This window comes from Daktulosphaira vitifoliae, unplaced genomic scaffold, assembly GCF_025091365.1.
Source record: "Daktulosphaira vitifoliae isolate Bord-2020 unplaced genomic scaffold, ASM2509136v1 Scaffold_5, whole genome shotgun sequence".
In the NCBI taxonomy this organism is placed as follows: domain Eukaryota; kingdom Metazoa; phylum Arthropoda; class Insecta; order Hemiptera; family Phylloxeridae; genus Daktulosphaira; species Daktulosphaira vitifoliae.
The window spans coordinates 31,509,925-31,528,273 of record NW_026099576.1 but is presented as its reverse complement, the minus strand read 5'-3'; the positions used below and the strand labels follow the sequence as shown (position 1 = coordinate 31,528,273).

The window sequence follows — 18,349 nt, the reverse complement described above, 5'->3', positions numbered from 1 at the left end:
CAAAAAAAAAAAAAAAACACATCTTAGTAAAACCAATACCTTCTCAGCTTCGCATCGAAGCTAAAAGATTATTTATTAAACATAATTAATTATAATAAGACGAGTTAAATTAATATAACTTCTGCAGAGGCGTGTCATTAAGGGGGTCCATGGACGTTTTAAACAAAAATAATTATATGTGTTTAATTTCATATTCCAAAACCTTAAGTAAACCTAACTAATAGTAAACTGATCAAAAAAGTTTTTTATTAATTTTATGAAAAATGTTTAAATATGGTTACACTTGCAGAAGTCATGCAAGATCAGAACAAAAAATAATATAATGCACCTTCATTTAAATCGCCCACATCATGGTATACTTCAGACACAATTAATGAGTACATTAAAATGATAGTAAAACGGTCAGAAGGTGAAGTTTATGCAATTATCACTGATTTTATTGTAGCGTATCTTCGAGGAGGTTATCCAGCTGTAAGAAGATGGATAAAAAAAGATATTCACACAATAAAATTACTTTTTGTGCCCATGAATGTATATGAGAGTCATTGGATATTGACAGTGGTTAATATACCTGAAAAGACTGTGACACATCATATGATAGTCTTAAGTCGTATGAGGGTCCCTATACAATGGTATTAAAAAATTTCTTAATTGAATGGGAGATGGACAAAAAAGGAAAAGCTTCTACATGGACATTACAAATAAGCGAGACATCTCGCCAAACCAATGGATATGATTGTGGGCCATTTACTGTTGAGCTGGCAGAAAAAATGTCTCGAGGAGATACAACACCAATAAATGCAAATTTTATGCCTTTAATAAGATTAAGACACAAAAATGAAATTATTGCTGGACCGCTATTCTTAGTATATTCTTATGAATGAAATTTTATTTTTGTATTTTATATCAATTTTCTTAATATTCACTATAAATTGACATTTTTATTTGTATACTACCAAACATTTTTTTACTTTTTATATGTTTAATTGTTGTTTTTTTTTTTTATTTTATATTAAACTTATTTTTCTTTGAAATATTATTTCATTAAAGAAATTAAAATTTAATATAAATTTATCATAACTGAAGTAATTTAATGTTCTTGTTATGTGAATATACAAATATTATAGTATACAGTTATGGATATAATTAAGTTAAAAAGTCAGCCAATTATAAATTTTTTTGTTTCTTAGAAGTCGAAAAAATAACTTTAAAATTAGAACTAGCTAAATTTCCATTTTTATTAAGTGACGAATGAGACGTACGGTTTTTGAGACGGTAACACTTAGGTCTTTCACAACTGTGGCACTGAATTTTTTTTAAATTCTTTTTGAGTTAAAAAAAAATGTTTAACTCATTTGATTTTTATCTCATTTAGATTCAATAACTTCAATAAATATCAAGGATTCCATTACTGTAGTCTCCTCTCGTGAGAAGAAATTCATATTAATATTATTTTTCTATGTGGTTTTTTTTTTTTTTTGTAGCTATCATTTATTTTCTCAGCTCTCATTTGACCTACTTTTTTAACAAATTTTTTTTTTAAATTAAACACTATCTACAGATTTGCATCGAAGCGTTTCTTATGATAGTGATTTTAATCACTGTCAGATTAAATCTATACTGGACCCAACTATGCAACGTCCCCACTGTGCTGGGTCTTTTTATATTGAAACCTTAGGTTTTTCCTTTCATTTGATATCATTTTTTTTTTTGAAAATCTAACACTTATTCTGCTCACAGGGGGGATTAAAATAGCAACTTTTTTACAAAAACTAACTTTTTCAACTTAACTTTTGAAAATGTTCCGGAAATACTGCGTCCCTTAAACATATGTCAAATTAAAGCTTATTTTATGTACTATAAAATGAAAAAAAAAATTTGTCCCGACGACCTATCTTCTATGCGCAAAAGGCTCCCGTATTCAATAATATGCTATTTTTTTATTAAAATTCTGGGTTTTGTATTTCATTTTATTTAAAAATATCTTATTAGGTGAATAAACTGACTTTCATGAATATTATATAATTTCATTGACATAGAATAAAGTTCATAAGACACAAGAAATTAAACTTATTAATTTTTTTTGCTTTTTTAAAGTCGAAAAAGTAATTTTTAAATTTGAGTTAGCTTAAATGGCCAATTTTATCATGTGCCGAAAGCAACTAACAATTGTCGAGTCGGTAACACTTGTGTCTTTCATGCTAACAGTACGAGGTTCAAATCCGTCTGTGGCAACTTAAACTTTGAATTTTTTTTGAGTTAGAATAAAATTTTCAAATCATTTGATATTTATCTCATTTAGATTCAATAACTTCAATAAATATAAAGGATCCTATCACTATAGTCTCCTCTCGTGAGAAGAAATTTATATTCATGTTAATATTATTTAACTATGTGGTTCTTTTTGTGGTTACGATTTATTTTGCCAAACCTCACTAGACCTACTATTTCAACGATACGTCAAATGATTACAATTCGTATTTAGTTTAAGTTATTACTCTTAAAAATCGAAAAAATATTCCTTATTCAAATAAAAAGTAGCTTAACCAGCTTTTTCCTTAAAATCAATTAAAAACATTAATTTCTATTATTCTTAAAGTATTTATTGTCGAATTAAATTTGATATGATAAAAATATTCAACTACAAAAGTAAATAATTTTACTTTGTAATTTATTAATGTTTTAACTCAATTTGTGTGAGCTGCTACCAGTTTATAGTATTCCGAATTTTTTTGTAACTTGTTGCTTGCTATATAAATCATAAATTTAAAAAAAAACATTATTTTTAGTTTCACCTGAATTTAATGGTAGATTTTTACAATTATAATCAAAATTTATAATTCGCTCAATTGAGTAGATCTTTTTAACAACTTTTTTTTCATTAGTTTTTTTAGATAAAGTGAATCATTAAGATTAATTAAGTTCTGAATATTTCCATTGTAGAATCTTTTTAAACACCAAAAGTTAATTAGAAACGATTACTATGATTTTTATTTAAGTGATCTATTACAATAAAAATGTAAAAAAAAAATCGAACTTTCCTGATAAATGTACTGTAAACTGTAATTATAAAATTCCCTGATGGCATATTAATCTTAACAATTTCATTTTTTTCTATTTAATAATGTCAATTTCAAACTTGCAAGTTGAGCTACATGTTATGGTAATAAATTCATTTTTTTTTTTTTATTAAAACTTTAACTTTAAAGGACGATAAAAAGTAGGTTCAAAATGATTACTTTTAACATATTAAAAATCAAAATCAAGAATAATTTGAAAAGAATTAATTTAAAAAATTATATAATATATAATTAAAAGAATTACTAATCTGGGTATAATTAAGGAAATAGAAGTTGATGTTGCTTTTGTAATTATCCATCAATTTTTTAAGATTAAACACTATCTACAGATTTGNCAATTATCCATCAATTTTTTAAAATTAAACACTATCTACTGATTTGCATCGAAGCGTTTCTTATGATAGTGATTTTAATCACTGTCAGATTAAATCTATACTGGACCCAACTATGCAACGTCCCCACTATGCCGCAACCCCACTGTGCTGGGTTTTTTTTTAAATACTATTTTAATTATAAAAAATTCTTTTCTGTATTTTTTATGAATGCGGTATATTGAATAGGGGTAACTAAACTTATTTGTTTATAATTCTCTAAACTGATAAACTATAAAATAAATTTAAAAATGAACTACAAGTTCAGAATATTTCCATTATATTTTTGATACGGGTATTTTTGTTATCTAAAAGATCCAATGAAATCCAAATAATTTCTAGAAATCTCTGATAAAATGTAGATAAATACGTGTCATCGAATCCTATCAATTAACTTCATTTTTATTATTTATTTAAAATACCATTTATTTTATAGTAAAATAAATATAGTATATTATAAAAATAAAGTTAATACCAATATATTAGGCATTTTTTTTTAAGTCGGGGGGTGTCCTCCATGTCTGGACCCCCCCCCCCCCAAACAAAATACGCTACTGTATATAAACAAATTTTCATTGTTTAATATGAGATATAAACATTTAAAGGTTCAAATTTTTTTGAGTTAATATACATGTATAATACAAAAGGGATTACAAATACAGGTAGATCATTGGTTTTTTATGACGATATTCGCAGGTATTTAGCCTTTATTATCAATAGTAATAAAGCACAGCTGTGAGTTAATAAATACACTAACTGCCAATACAGAAATTATATCTATTGTCGTACGTCATAATTGACTATAAACACTCGGTGAATGTGACAGCGATGTCATAAAATACTAAAAAGTAAAAAATATATATAGTTAAAAAAAAAATTATATATGGTTAAATATGCCATTTTCCTAATTTTTAACATATTAATAATCAAAATTAGCATTAATTTGAAACAATTTTTTTTTGTTCTTAATTATTTTTTTTATATGTAAATACTTATTTTTTAATAATAAGTAATCATATTAAAACTTAGAAGTGATAGAAAAAGTTTAATTGCATACTAGAAAACATAGCGAAAAGTCGATTTAGAAAAGTACATTTTTGTTTTTGATGAAAGTTCCTTGTAGTTCAGTGTATAAAACTTATAACTTTTTATTATAAAAACAAACATTTTTTATTGAAAAGTATTGCATCAAATTCTTTAAATTTTTATACGCGTTAAAAGTAAAGAAATATACTATTACTTTATTATTTTTATAATATCTCCGTAAAAATTACAATATTAAATTATTGAATATCAATTTCATACTAAATTTAATTACTAAAATTGTTATTTATTCATATATTTTAATTATAAATCAATTAACTAATCGGGATAGAATTAAGGGAATAAGAGTTATTGTTGTTTTTGAAATAATCTACCAATTTCTTAAAATGAAACACTATCTACAAATTTGCATCGAAGCGTTTCTTATGACAGTGATTAAAATAACAGCAAGATATCATCTATACTTGTCCCAACTATGCCACGTCCATACTGTGCCGTGACCCCACTGTGCTACCGTTTTTTGTTTTAAATTAGCGTGTATATCTATGCAACACTTTAAAAATATCTAAGTCGATGTATATATTAACTACCGTTATAGGTGATAACGTTACCAAAAAAATAGTACGAGGCGTCAAATTTTGCCCCACAAGACTATATCGAATAACATTTGGTAAGCCTATGCTATCATCGATAACTAAAAAATAACTTTTTCATAATATTATACATTGTGACATTGTTTGATATAATATTTAAATAGTATATCAAATAACAAAATAGATTGCAGTACATACAACTAAAAAAAATATCGCAACGAGTAAGATTAATTTACCAACTCCGACGATAGCCGATTTCCTACTAATTGACCAGCCGATCAGGTGGCGATGTGTCGGCTAACTTTTAGAAGTAGGGATAGACTACATTAATTAATCAGCACTGCAAGTTACAAACAAAAATTTTAATTAATATCTTTTATTAGATGAATATATATTTGATGAGCATGCAAATATCGTGTGAAGAAAGGAGTAGGGTCAGTGTACACACAAATGCCTACTATGAACCAGTTCGACATAGTACAAGCCGACTAACTCGTACGCCCACAAACAAATCACATCTTACCATGATAATGGATAAAAACACAATTTATTTTACTTATCTATTTTTTTCAGAATAAACCCTAATTAGGCTATTGACAATTAACACTATTTTTTAATTGTGTTTATAGAATTTTTAGTTGATATATCTCAACACAACTCTAAAATCTTTGATCAACCAAAAGGGATCAAATAAGAAAAAAATTGTTTGCCTCCTTGTTTCAAATAATGATTTTAAAATTGTATTTTCAGTATTTACATTAAATTTATGTTATTATACGGAACATACAAACAATAGTATTAAAAATTAACAACTAATTACAGTAGAAACTAAGTTTAGTTTTCAGTAACTTAGGTCATTTTTAAGAAAAAATACTATTTGTCAACTATACAATATCTATTGTTATCATAAATAACGGTTTCTTATTTTATCAAATTATTTAAAAGATTTAAACAATTTTAGAAGGGTTTTATCAATCTGAAAAATATTTGTAAATTTTTTATGATTTAGAAAAAATAATATTTTTTGATAATTAAGTTAAATAATTTACAATAAAATACCTTATGACTGTATATTTCACATATGTATTCAATTCAGTTCCTATTGTAATAATATTCTATAATAATAGTAATATAACTAACTTTATAACTAATATATTCATTTATATAAACAAGGTTAAACTGCAAATATCACTCATATCACATTTGCTGTTTAGAACAGCCATAGCCATTTACAATTTTCTTTACTTCGAATCTTCATGAAACATCAAACATTTCCAAACACATAACCAAAAAACAGGCTATTTTCATTTTAGGAGAATTTTCCTTTTTTTATAAATAATATACTATACACAGAAATATACATTAAAATACTTATACAACAATTCAGAAAATAAAAAAATTTTAATTTACAAAATTTGTGCCCTGGAAGAGTTAATGGGTGGGGGTGGTGGGCTGGTGAGATCGTAAGTCTGCATCGCCGCTATGGAAAGTCCATTTCAGCTCTGTTTAACACGTTTCCTTGGAGGTCCTATAGGTGGTATTTGTTGTGTAGCTAGTGCACGAAAAGCTTCAGCTATTAGATGTGGATGTGACTGTATCATAGTTTTCCAACCTGTAGTTTCCATTACATCAGTCGCATGACTAGAAATTACAAATTTAGTTTCAGTTAATATACTTTTCGTAATAAGATCACTTGTGACTAATATTGTTTAAAATTAAAAATGTAATTAACTAAAAAAACTGAGTATAAATACTTAAAACAAACAATGTTGTTCTCATGAGTACTGAACATATGCTAACAATATATATTTCATTTATACTACCCGTAATTTTACTTACGTATTAATAAACTCAATTGTTTGAACTTTAAGTTGATCAGCACTATGAAGGTCAGCAAGAATTAATATATCAGCAGCATTATCTACAGACAAGTTGTTGCATAAAGCTTCTTCACACATTACTTTTAGCCTTTCCAAAGCATACTAAAAATAAACAGATTTTGTTAAGTTATTCAAAATTAAAATTTATAAGTTTTTTTACTTTATCTGCAGCTGCTAGAAGATCGTCAGCCATTCTTTCTAAATTGGCAGCTCGGCCTGTATATATAAACCGAAGCATTTCCCTTAGAACTTCATGGTCAACATCAGTGATTGCTACTCGGTTTTGTTTTCTTTCTTCCATTTCGTGTTCAAACATAGCAGCAAACACAGGACTTCTTGCTAAAATAAGAATAGATTACTAAGTATTTTATAGAAGTCTAATGACAATGTAATTTACCTGCAAGAATAGCTTTATGAGCTTGAAACTCACGTCCACTAACTGATAATGTCACATCACTAAATTTTTGTACTTCAAATAAATTACCAAGATCATCAGGTAAACGACATTCAGGTACCTTAAATTGAACTGCATTAGATTGGCCCGAAATATTGACACTATCTGCTACAACACTAACCTGCAAACGTGTCATCTATCAAGTCATTACTCATGACACTTATTTAGTAAAATATTAAGTAATATTTAAGAAATTTGTGTTTTATTAAAATACCATAGGAAGTAATTATAATTATTAAATAAAAAATTTTATAGTTTATCATTTAAAATGTATAATAGAAATATTTTTAAATTTAATATATTTATTTTATTTTAGAAGCCTAATTTTACACTAATTTTTTTTTTTTTTATAAAAAAAATTATTAGCTGGCAGTTAATTAAATTTTTCATAAAATATTCAAATAATTGAGATTATTGTAATAAAATTTAATTTAATAGTTATCTAAGTTGATGTAATTTATACAATTCAGATAAAATGGGGTATAATTAGATAGAACTTCAAAAAATTAAAAAAACCTACATAATTGATAAAAATATATATATGTATATACATACATACACATTTATGTATGACAATTTAAGATCTATCAAGGAGATTTTTGGATGTAGCACAATATTGTAATCAATTTTTGAAGTACTTAATGTACTTTAATGCATGAAATATTTATTAATGACAATGATTTCTATCAATATATGCAATAAAATGATTTAAAAAAATATTATAACACAACTCTCTGTTAAGATTCATTTATGGAAATTTGGTTATTATGCCTGTCAGTTTTCTTTTTGTTATTATTAACAATTTAAATTGTTTTACCGTTTTGAAATTTTATGATTAATATCTCTTATTACAGCCAATTTAATCATTACTAATAAATTGAATTTGATTTTTATTCACCATATACTTTTGAAGTTTACTAAAGTTTAAATTTTTTCATTTTAATCACTTCATTATCTCAATTTTTAAAAGTCAAAAAAGTAAAACAATTATTTATTTTTAAAACAGACTTAAGTTAATTTTTCATATCGATAAATTACCTCGCAAAATATAGTAAGTTTATCATCTGGTAAAAGGCCATTAGCTTCGTCTAGCAGAAAATCACGTCTGATAAACTTTTTAAATCCCCAATCTTTTCCTTGTACAAATCTGTAAGCTCTTTGGCTTTCTATAAACAATAAATTAACATTCACTGTTAAACAATTTTTTCATTCAAAAACATTTAATCAATAAAAAAGTTGTGAATAATAAAAAAAAAAGATATATAAATAGTAATTTATTCCTAGTTTATGATATATTGAAGATCTAAATATTTCATTAAAGAGATAGAATGATGAAATCATTTTTTTATGATTTATCTCTAAAAATTTAGTCAAAAAATATACGATATTTTGTAAAAAAATCGGTGTAATATACTAAATATACCAACAAAATAATCATATAAATTCTGACACTAAATTTATATAAAAGCAATAACTTACCCATAGCCTTAGTTTCTTCACGTTTAGCGTTCAATATAGAAAATTTAAATTTTGCTCTGACCTCAGTCTTATTACATGAGACTAATAGTAAGTACAAAGACAAGTAATCTTTACTTTCTTCGTCTAAACCTTTAGGATTAACTCGTAAACACCTAAAAAATAATAAACATAATATTAATTGTAATATATTTAATTTAAAAAATATATAATATTAATATTATAAAAATAATATTCTATATTTGTTATAAATTATTTTATATAACTAGAATCTGAGTTTTTAAGTTCAATCATTAAAACGATAGTAATACAAATGTGATTTAAATATTGCTTCCAAATTAACTATATGCGAAAGTTATTTGTTTTATTCAATAGATGATAGTATTAAAATAATCAATTTTATTTGATTAACTGAATATACTGATAGTCTTTTAAAAAAAAATGAATGTATATATTAAAATAAAGCATTAACGAAACAATATATCAACTATATACACACTTGTGGTAAAAAGCCACAAGGGCACTACCGCTCCCCTTTGATTGATATTTTTTTTAAGAAATGTAACAATTGATTGTGAATATAATCAATCAGTTGATAAGTTTTTTAATTTTTTATTATCCGTGGTAATATTTGATAATATTATATTATATTGAGGAAAATTCAACACCCAGTAGACTTATAATAGAAAAGTTTTCACATATTGCTAATTGATACGTTGAATTTAATATTTTTTGAGGTGTTTAATTAATAGCAAAATACGGTGATATTTTTTTAATTTAATCACTAAAAAAGTATTTAAATAAGTCAAATTTTTAATTTGATCTTATCCACAATGCTGAATTTTTTTAACTCAGCATGGTAGTGGAATGCGACATAGTAGAAACAGGTATAGATGTTATCTAACTGTAATTAACATCACTATCATAAAAAATGCTTCAATGTGTACTTTATAAATTTAAAAAAAAATTTGTATACTTGTAATTTTAAAATGTCTTAAAATATTAAAGGCTTGACAAAACGTTAGGACGTTTTTTTTTTATCATAAAGTTTTAATTTAGCTTTTAAATTAAAAGCTTTAATTTGATGTAAACTTCATGAATGCAAATGTTCCATAACATTTTCAAAATTGAGTTTAAAATTTTTTTTTATTGTATGTTGTCTCTTTAATACCTTTACTGTATTTAGGTTTTTCGTTAGATATTTATAAGTAGCATATCAAAAGTAAACTATTAACTTAAGTATTTTCTATTAAAATTTAATAAAGATTCAGCTGTTTTTAAAACATTTACTGTAAATTGTAATTTTGGCGTTTGTGACAAATGCAGAATTTTAAGATATTTTTTTTAATTTACAATTTTTGAAAGTGATATCTTCAAATAGATAAAATTCGAATTCTCTTAACTTATATCATCAAAATGTACCCAGTGAGAGTTGAAAATATTTATGGATAGACAAAATAAAAGAAGAACTACATGATAAAACTAATAATTTCTCAGTTTCGAATTAAAACTAAAATGATTGATTTTTTTTTCAAAATAGCTTTTTTAAATTTATTTTATTTAATAAAATAATTTCTCAATACATTTTTCAAATATGTGTGTGGGTTTTTTTGCTTCTTTTTTCATTTTTATGCAACAATTTCAACAAAAAAGTTATGAGCAAATAATAGTTATCTCAATTTATGGTACCTTATAAGTGAAAATATTTTTTTGTATCCCATCATATTTTATAATATGCATCTGGTTGATACCATAATTGAAATTGATGTTTCGATTATGTCGGTATAATCTATACTATTGCAAGTAAAAAATAACTAATGGATAGCACTACCATTTATATACCTCCATATAGTTGATAAGAATAAAAATTAATTAATAGACTAAAAGACTAAAATATCCGAATTCTAATTTTAGTAAATAATTTTAAATCTTCACTAATATTAGTTTAGAATTTAAATAATTATTCGCAAAAGTCGTACCATTTTAATTTGTCATTGACTCCTGCGGAGAAGGTAGATGATTTTAATACTTCTCCCATTTCTTCTCGACAAAAACTAAAATTATTTATTGTCCACATGTAACTGAACTTAACAACTTTTACCTATAAAATAAATAAAATTTATATAACAATTATAATAAAGACAGTATGTATTTCAGTAATATAATTTAAACTAATATTTTAAAAATAATTCTTCTTTGATTTAAGGAGACTTAGGTGATGTATGCAATATCCTTAGTTTAAGCCTACAATAGACTTCTATATTTCAATAACATAATTTTTTTTTAAATTTTTGTAGTTAAAATATCAAAATTAACACATTATTCCTAATAAATATATTTAATATAAATATGAGGAAACATCAATGTGCAAGATTTTGAAGTTCATATTTGTAAGTACATTTATAAGTGTAAATATATACAAATATAGTCGCTATTACTGTTTAAGCAAAGCATATTAACTACTAATCAAAAAATACCTTAATAACAATAAAAAATCACGATGTAAGAAAGTTCACTTGATTATAATTGTAGACGATTAAAAACTAGTCATAATTTCATTAGTAGATTTAAGTTCAGAACCAAAAGATCGTTGTAACGAGGAATATATTTTATTAATAAACATAGTAGTAATGTTATTACGATTAGTTAAAAAATATAATATGGTAGCAAAAATAAAAAAATTTTGAATTCCCAGAATTTTTTATGATTTTCCAATCAATTAAAAAAAAATTCCATACTAGACTTAAGTAGCGAAGGGATACATTATTTATATGAGGGTGTCTGATTTCATCAACTCCAATCCTATTTTTATTGCTGTTTGCCAACTGGAAATTTGAAAATAGACGGAGTTCAACTTTAAAAACGCCTCTTAATCTACCCCTTTTAGTATAGAGTATTTTGACTTAAGTGACAACGTTTACAAAATTTTAATACAATCATCATTATGTTTTTTTTTTTTTTAATAATTACGCCTTCTTAATTACGTTAAGTCATATATATATTATTTGGCATTAATAAAAAATATTGATGGGTCATGAGTTACAAAAATTTAATATATATAGTGATCATTGAACTCGTGTAAACCAGTATAAGCTGCATTCGCCCTCACTGAATAAAAATTTCTTGTGGCACAATGAATCGTACTGGTCCTAAAACAGTTACTCAAACGGCACTGGCCATTAAAAGTAAATTGGTAAATATTTATTTACCATTGAAATATATATATATATATATATATATATAAATATACAGAGTGGAACAGATCTAACTGAAAACTCATATCATAACATATATGATCTACGTAACATTATATATCTATATATATATATATATTTTTAATTAATTCTTACAATATAGGACTATATTTAAAATGTGTTTCATATTATTTTTTGTAATTACAAAAAAAATAATTTTTTTAAGATTTGAAGATAGACATTTTATAGATACGTTTTAAAGTAAAAATTTGATACTCTTATTTTAATTTAGTCGTTACGTTTCAACAGCATTTTGAAGTTTGTTACATTTTGAATCTTTTTACGATTTTTCTATAGTATTAAATGTTAGTCCATATTGAAGGACGGAAGTAAACACTATATTATTTTACGTTATACCACTATGACTAATAATTTCTCCGACCATATTAAAATCTCCTAACTTTTCAAGGTATTCCAAACTTGTAACAGCCATGTATAGTACAAATTATGAGAATATTTAAAATTCTTTACATTAATACTAGACTATCGTTACTTCGATGAATATAAATAAAAATAAATTTTGGGCGATTAGGAAAGAGATGTACAATAAAATAACACACTACAGTGTGCCCATTTTCAGAAAAAAATCTCTTAAATAGTCTCTCTGATTTGGAGGGATATAATAATTGTATCATACAGAGTTCCAAAATTCAACACGGATCAGCGACCTTGAAAGAACCGCACAAACAGCAGTACTGGTCGGCGACAGTCGGGGTCATCCTCCGCTGAGCATACATCGTACAGCTCCACATGCAAGACGAATGTTATATGTAGTGCGCTTGCGCGTAGCTGGGAGAAGAACTCCGGTCAACGACCCCCATCCCTAGCGTTTTTTTGTTTGGTCCATTATCTATGCAATAACTTGAGTCCAACGTACTTATCACAAACCACTACAGTTGACTTTACCGAGCGCTGCGACACAATTATAGGCGTCCGTAAGAAGAGGTGCCGGAAAAATATATTATTATAGTGTATATGTATTGGATTTAGATGCTTTCTTGTAACGAAATTCATAAAGAAGAAAGCGAAATAACTTTTAAATCACTAACACAATGCAAAGCGACACATATCTCTGACTTACAACAGAACCCATGGAAATCATAAAATCATGGTTGTCTTTTCTAAAAAAGACCAACTCTGTTGCAATCCAAGAAAAAGTAGTCTTCTTGAATTGGAACAGATTTTTGGATTATAAATAATAAGAATATCGGTACGGCATCGCATCTTTAATTATTACTTACAAGTAACGCAGAGAAAGGTCAATAGCCGTAGACAAGTCAGGGGTTCGTAAAATGTAATATTACTAGAAATGATTAACAGTAGATATTTTCACGAAAAAAAAACAAAATCAAATATATTTTTCCGCTAAACTATAAAATGCAAACTCGAGGTTTAGATGATCGTAGTGTCGTGAATCTTGATACCATTGAGGTGACCTAATAGAAAGTGGGTAAACTTTTGAACTCGAACTTTTGGCCTTTCGGTTATCGATATAGTTAACTAGGTTAACGCGGGGCGCGGTTATCGATTGTTACGTCGTGAGGGGGTGTAGAAGCCTGCAAAGCGCAAAAACAGCTTCGCTCTCGTTGCTGTATCTCGTCGGTACACAGTAGGAAAGAATAAAATTAAGATGGGCAAAAGCTATTTTTAAAAATTAAGTAAAATTGACATCTGTAATAATATATTATATATACCTATATATATATCACAAAAACAATAAAAGATTAGATTTTATAGGTTTGTTTCTCAATATTTAGGGTTATAACAGACTAACGAACGTTTAATTCACTTGTTTTTTTAAATTCACTTTATTTTATAGAATTATAAAGACCTGAGTTATATTCGATTTTTTTAAATAAAATTTAATAATTTAACTAAAATTTTGAATAAGAAATATTTTTTTGATTAAGAAAATTGAATGTAAGTTTAAAATGTATGCGAATTTCTGCTGTTAATATTTTATTTGAATATTAAAAATACATTTTGAGACAATTTTAATGGATATGAGTTTTAAAATGTTTCTATAGTATAATTTATTAGCAAGATCTCATCTTTTGAACAATACAATTTTGACGTGCGCCATTCTGTACTATTATTTACCACGGTTTGATTTGTAGTTGAATAGAGTGATAAAAATAATAAGAATAATCCGTTTATCATAATTCACTGAATTACTCGTAAAAAAAAAAAATTGTTCATATTTAATTTTATTTCATATCATTTTAAATTATATAGCTTGACAAAATTTTTCATAAAATGTTTATGAATTTTTTATCCGATAGTATTTTTGATGCAGATTCCGAATATGCTTTTAGTTTGTTCTAAGATCAATATTTTAGCCACAAATTTCTTTGTGTGTAAGATTACTGTTTTTCACATTAAACGTAAATTAAAAAAAAATTTCAACGCCCCTAAATTACGTTTATAGAATCGTGACGTGCAAATTTTGAATTTTCATCTCATGAAGTTTCACCTTTGATATGGACTTTTGAAATTGAGCAATAATGTGCAATGATACAGCAAAAAGTGAAAAAAGATATCAGGAGACTGACAGATCTAAACTATGATGAATGTGTGGAATTTGATTCAAAATAATAATGTGATAGTAATAATAATGTGATGACCTTTTTAAAACTCAATTTTTTTTTAATTTACATTTAATGTGAAAAAAACTAATTGTACCCATATTCAAATTGTGGCTAAAATATTGATGGTAGAGGAAAACTATAAACATATTCGAAATAAACGTCGAAAAACCTATAGGAAATTTTTTTTTTATAATCATTTAAAATCTCAAATTTTGTGTCAAGTTGTGTTATTATCTAAATTACATAATTAATAATACAAAGTATTACATAGGTTATATAATACTTTTTATTTTTAAGTACATCCCTTATTATGTCATGTAAAAGTTCAATTTTATTTTTTCAAATAGAAATATGTAGTTTCAATTTTTTATTTAATTAAAATTTATTATTTTTATTTTATAGCGTTGGAATTTTTCATTAAACTTAAACGGTTTATCATTTGTGACATTTTAAAGTTTCGATTTTTTTTAATTACATGTATAATATACGAGGGATTTCAAATACAGGTAACTTCTAGCTTTTTTACATCGTTACTATTCATAGATACGCAGCGGTTACTGTCAGTTACAGTACTATTTAGTGGTATTACCGAGGGGATTATAAGACACAGAGTTGCAAATAAAAACTTAAAAATAAACATACAATTCTTTCAAAATCATGCTATCTACAGATTTGTCAAAGTTTTAGTAAAATTTAACATTATATTACACTTTGTTTGAAATTGTTGTTTTGTTAAAAAAATTATTTTTGGCGTCATAAATAAACTAAAAAATTCGAAACTATAAAATGTTATATGATAAATATATAATTTCTACTACATACATTTATTTGTTTACATAATAATTATATAAATAGATAATATATTTAATAAACGGACGTAGTTATGTTAAAAAAAACTCCATTTAATATAAAATAAAAAAACTTAAACATTTTATTAAATTCTTTAATGCAATAATAATAATATAAAAAAAAACATTGTGACATTTTAGGAAACATAAGAAATGAACTTAAAAAGTGTTACATAGCTAATAATTTAAGAACAATATGTAACTAAAAGTAACCTAAAAAAATGTTAAAATTATTTTCATTCTGAAAGTAATTGTATGGGTTGTGATCACCTGGTAGACGGAATATTTCAGATCTAACTGACACACTTATAACTTTTAATACAATTATTATTTTGTTGAAAATGTTTTCAAATAAATATTGTTTTCTATATATATTTTTATTATTTATCACTAATAAGAAAAAATTAAAAAAAAATATTTTTTAATTTTGAAATTGCTATATTTAAAGCAGTTTCATAATTTTTTTTTTTTATGTTTATTGATACATTATTATATTATAACATAATTATTAATGATAATAATCTTGACAACAACCACTTACAGAAGACAGCGTTTACGGAGATTGAAATGATGGGCCATTGAACTAATGTGATAAGCTGTTAAGGCCTTGCATACATACTTTAACTGTTATCAGAGGGTAAGGAGTTAAGGACGTTAACCCAGAGTTCGTCATCAAACCCGCTGTAGTCACGGTGCATGCGTTTTAGACGGCGGGCGGAAAGCGTTTGTGTAACGGCAAAGTCTTTTCTTTAAATTCACTATAATTTGCGATGCGAATAATAGGTGGGCAATAGAGGACAACGACACGCGCAAATAATATACAAGCGCTCTTCATATTATGTAGTGCGTGGTCAGAAAAAATAGCAACATGAATAGAACAGTGTGATAATTATAATCAGTTGTGTTGTGTGTGAATATTTTTACATTAATTGAACGGAAACATAAACCGTATTTCAGTACTGTACTTTCAAGTCGTGTCCTCTTCTGTCGCGTACCGTAATACATATTATACGGCAAGTAACAATGACCTCTTAATTATTTAGCTTTGCATGAAATGATTATTCAAATAAATCGAAAGTGAAGTATTTTAAAATTGAATGTTAATTAATTGTTAATAGTACAGTTATAATGATAGGCGTAACTAGAAATTTGAGTCTACGTGGGTTGAAGTTCCACCTTTTTTGAGACCTATGTAATGTCACACCGAGTCCTAAGTATGCATTGTTAAGCAAAANAAAGTGAAGTATTTTAAAATTGAATGTTAATTAATTGTTAATAGTACAGTTATAATGATAGGCGTAACTAGAAATTTGAGTCTGCGTGGGTTGAAGTTCCACTTTTTTTGAGACCTATGTAATGTCACGCCGAGTCCTAAGTATTCATTGTTAAGCAAAAAAAAGAAGGACATCATTTGTTGGTTATAATTTTACAACTCACCTGTGTATAACACCAATTTTCCGCCACAGGTGTATTCGCCTCTGATGATGGAGGCGGGCTGGGCACCCGAGAGACGGACATGGTGCTGCTGCTTGGAGCGCCGGCCACGACGGCGGCCGCAGCGGCAGCCGATGCGGCCGCACTCACTGATCCAGAAGATCCCGCCGCTACCGACACTCTGGCTGTCTGCTGCGGCGAGCACTCACTCACCACGGGCAGCCTAAAAAAATAACAAACGAGTCAATATTATTTATGTACTATAAGGTACAATTGGCTGATTATCAACAAACTTAAGAGCGTACAATTAATTATATGCATTGTTAGGTTTTTGATCAATCAAAAATCTTTCGTGGTCATTTGACTAGATTTCGACGTATCAAATAGTCAAATTCGGTAAAAAAAAAAAAAGATTAACTATTAATCTTCTTTTATTTCAAATGTAAAATGGAAAATTTAGTAATTTTTCCTAACTTGGAGTGTTCTGTTAGATTTAGAAAAAATAAAGTTGTGTTATAGTTTATAAGTGACTAAGTTTTAATAGTAAACTCAGTTAAGTTACTAGTTACTTCAAATAGTAATAATAACTTTTTTAACTAAGTTAAGTTATCTAATAGACATTTTTGCTATTTATACAAAAAGTTAATTTTTATATACATGTTTAATATTTTTATTGCTGTTAGCAAACAGTCTAATAACTTTACGCGGAGTCCGATTCATGTATTCTTTTCATTACTTTATGTATCTCAGGAAAATTTTATTTTATTTCATTACTATACTAAATAGTCTATTAATCAAAATGAATTAATTTAATTAAATTTATTAAAAATAAAACCGAAATTACTTATAAGTTATCTAGTCAAGTTAACGTCAAATTAACTTAATTTTCATAAAATAACGAATAAATGTGCAAATGTACAACCATACTTTCTTTAAAATGTAATTGTAATTTATAACGTTTGTGACGTTAATTCAAGTTGTCTATTATGCATTTAATTATAAAATAATAAAAAATAAAAAATGCGATTGTGTTTTGTAAGATTATTCAAATTCATTTCGATAAAAATTCATTAAAAGCTAAATAGCGCGTCTGTTTAGATTAGATTTCGAAAATAAATATTTTATTATAAAAAATAAATACAAATAAACTTTTCTGTGAAAATTAACAGACATATAAAAACGATTTCGTCAATAAAAAAAAATTAGCTAATACATTTTTAACGAAAAATGGTAAACGACAAGGTGGCATACTTCATACGTCAGATAAAAAGTTAATTGATGTAAATATATATATTAACATTTTCCTAATATTAATTTATATATATAT

At 25.9% G+C, this 18,349-nt stretch overlaps 1 protein-coding gene and 1 long non-coding RNA gene across 6 annotated transcripts in view; one reads left to right on the top strand and one right to left on the bottom strand.

Annotated features, from left to right (window-relative positions):
* The window catches only part of LOC126907896 (uncharacterized), a 5,808-nt gene extending 4,779 nt beyond the window's left edge, over positions 1 to 1,029 (top strand). The window contains exon 4 of the long non-coding RNA XR_007704649.1: positions 290 to 1,029. This is a non-coding gene — a long non-coding RNA (uncharacterized LOC126907896). The remainder of the gene's footprint in view (positions 1 to 289) is intronic.
* A 5,115-nt stretch (positions 1,030 to 6,144) lies between these two features.
* Positions 6,145 to 18,349, bottom strand: part of LOC126907880 (protein roadkill) — a 48,161-nt gene continuing 35,956 nt past the window's right edge. For 2 of the 5 annotated variants that reach the window (XM_050689534.1, XM_050689532.1), the window contains 8 exons: positions 17,026 to 17,245; positions 10,878 to 10,999; positions 8,902 to 9,053; positions 8,461 to 8,588; positions 7,366 to 7,558; positions 7,129 to 7,307; positions 6,928 to 7,070; positions 6,145 to 6,729 (listed from right to left, as the gene is read on the bottom strand). In XM_050689534.1, coding sequence (XP_050545491.1) covers positions 6,585 to 6,729; positions 6,928 to 7,070; positions 7,129 to 7,307; positions 7,366 to 7,558; positions 8,461 to 8,588; positions 8,902 to 9,053; positions 10,878 to 10,999; positions 17,026 to 17,106 — 1,143 coding nt within the window. In that variant the 5' untranslated portion in view covers positions 17,107 to 17,245 and the 3' untranslated portion in view covers positions 6,145 to 6,584. The remainder of the gene's footprint in view (positions 6,730 to 6,927; positions 7,071 to 7,128; positions 7,308 to 7,365; positions 7,559 to 8,460; positions 8,589 to 8,901; positions 9,054 to 10,877; positions 11,000 to 17,025; positions 17,246 to 18,349) is intronic. The other 3 variants (XR_007704643.1, XM_050689533.1, XM_050689535.1) reach the window with 3 other exon arrangements.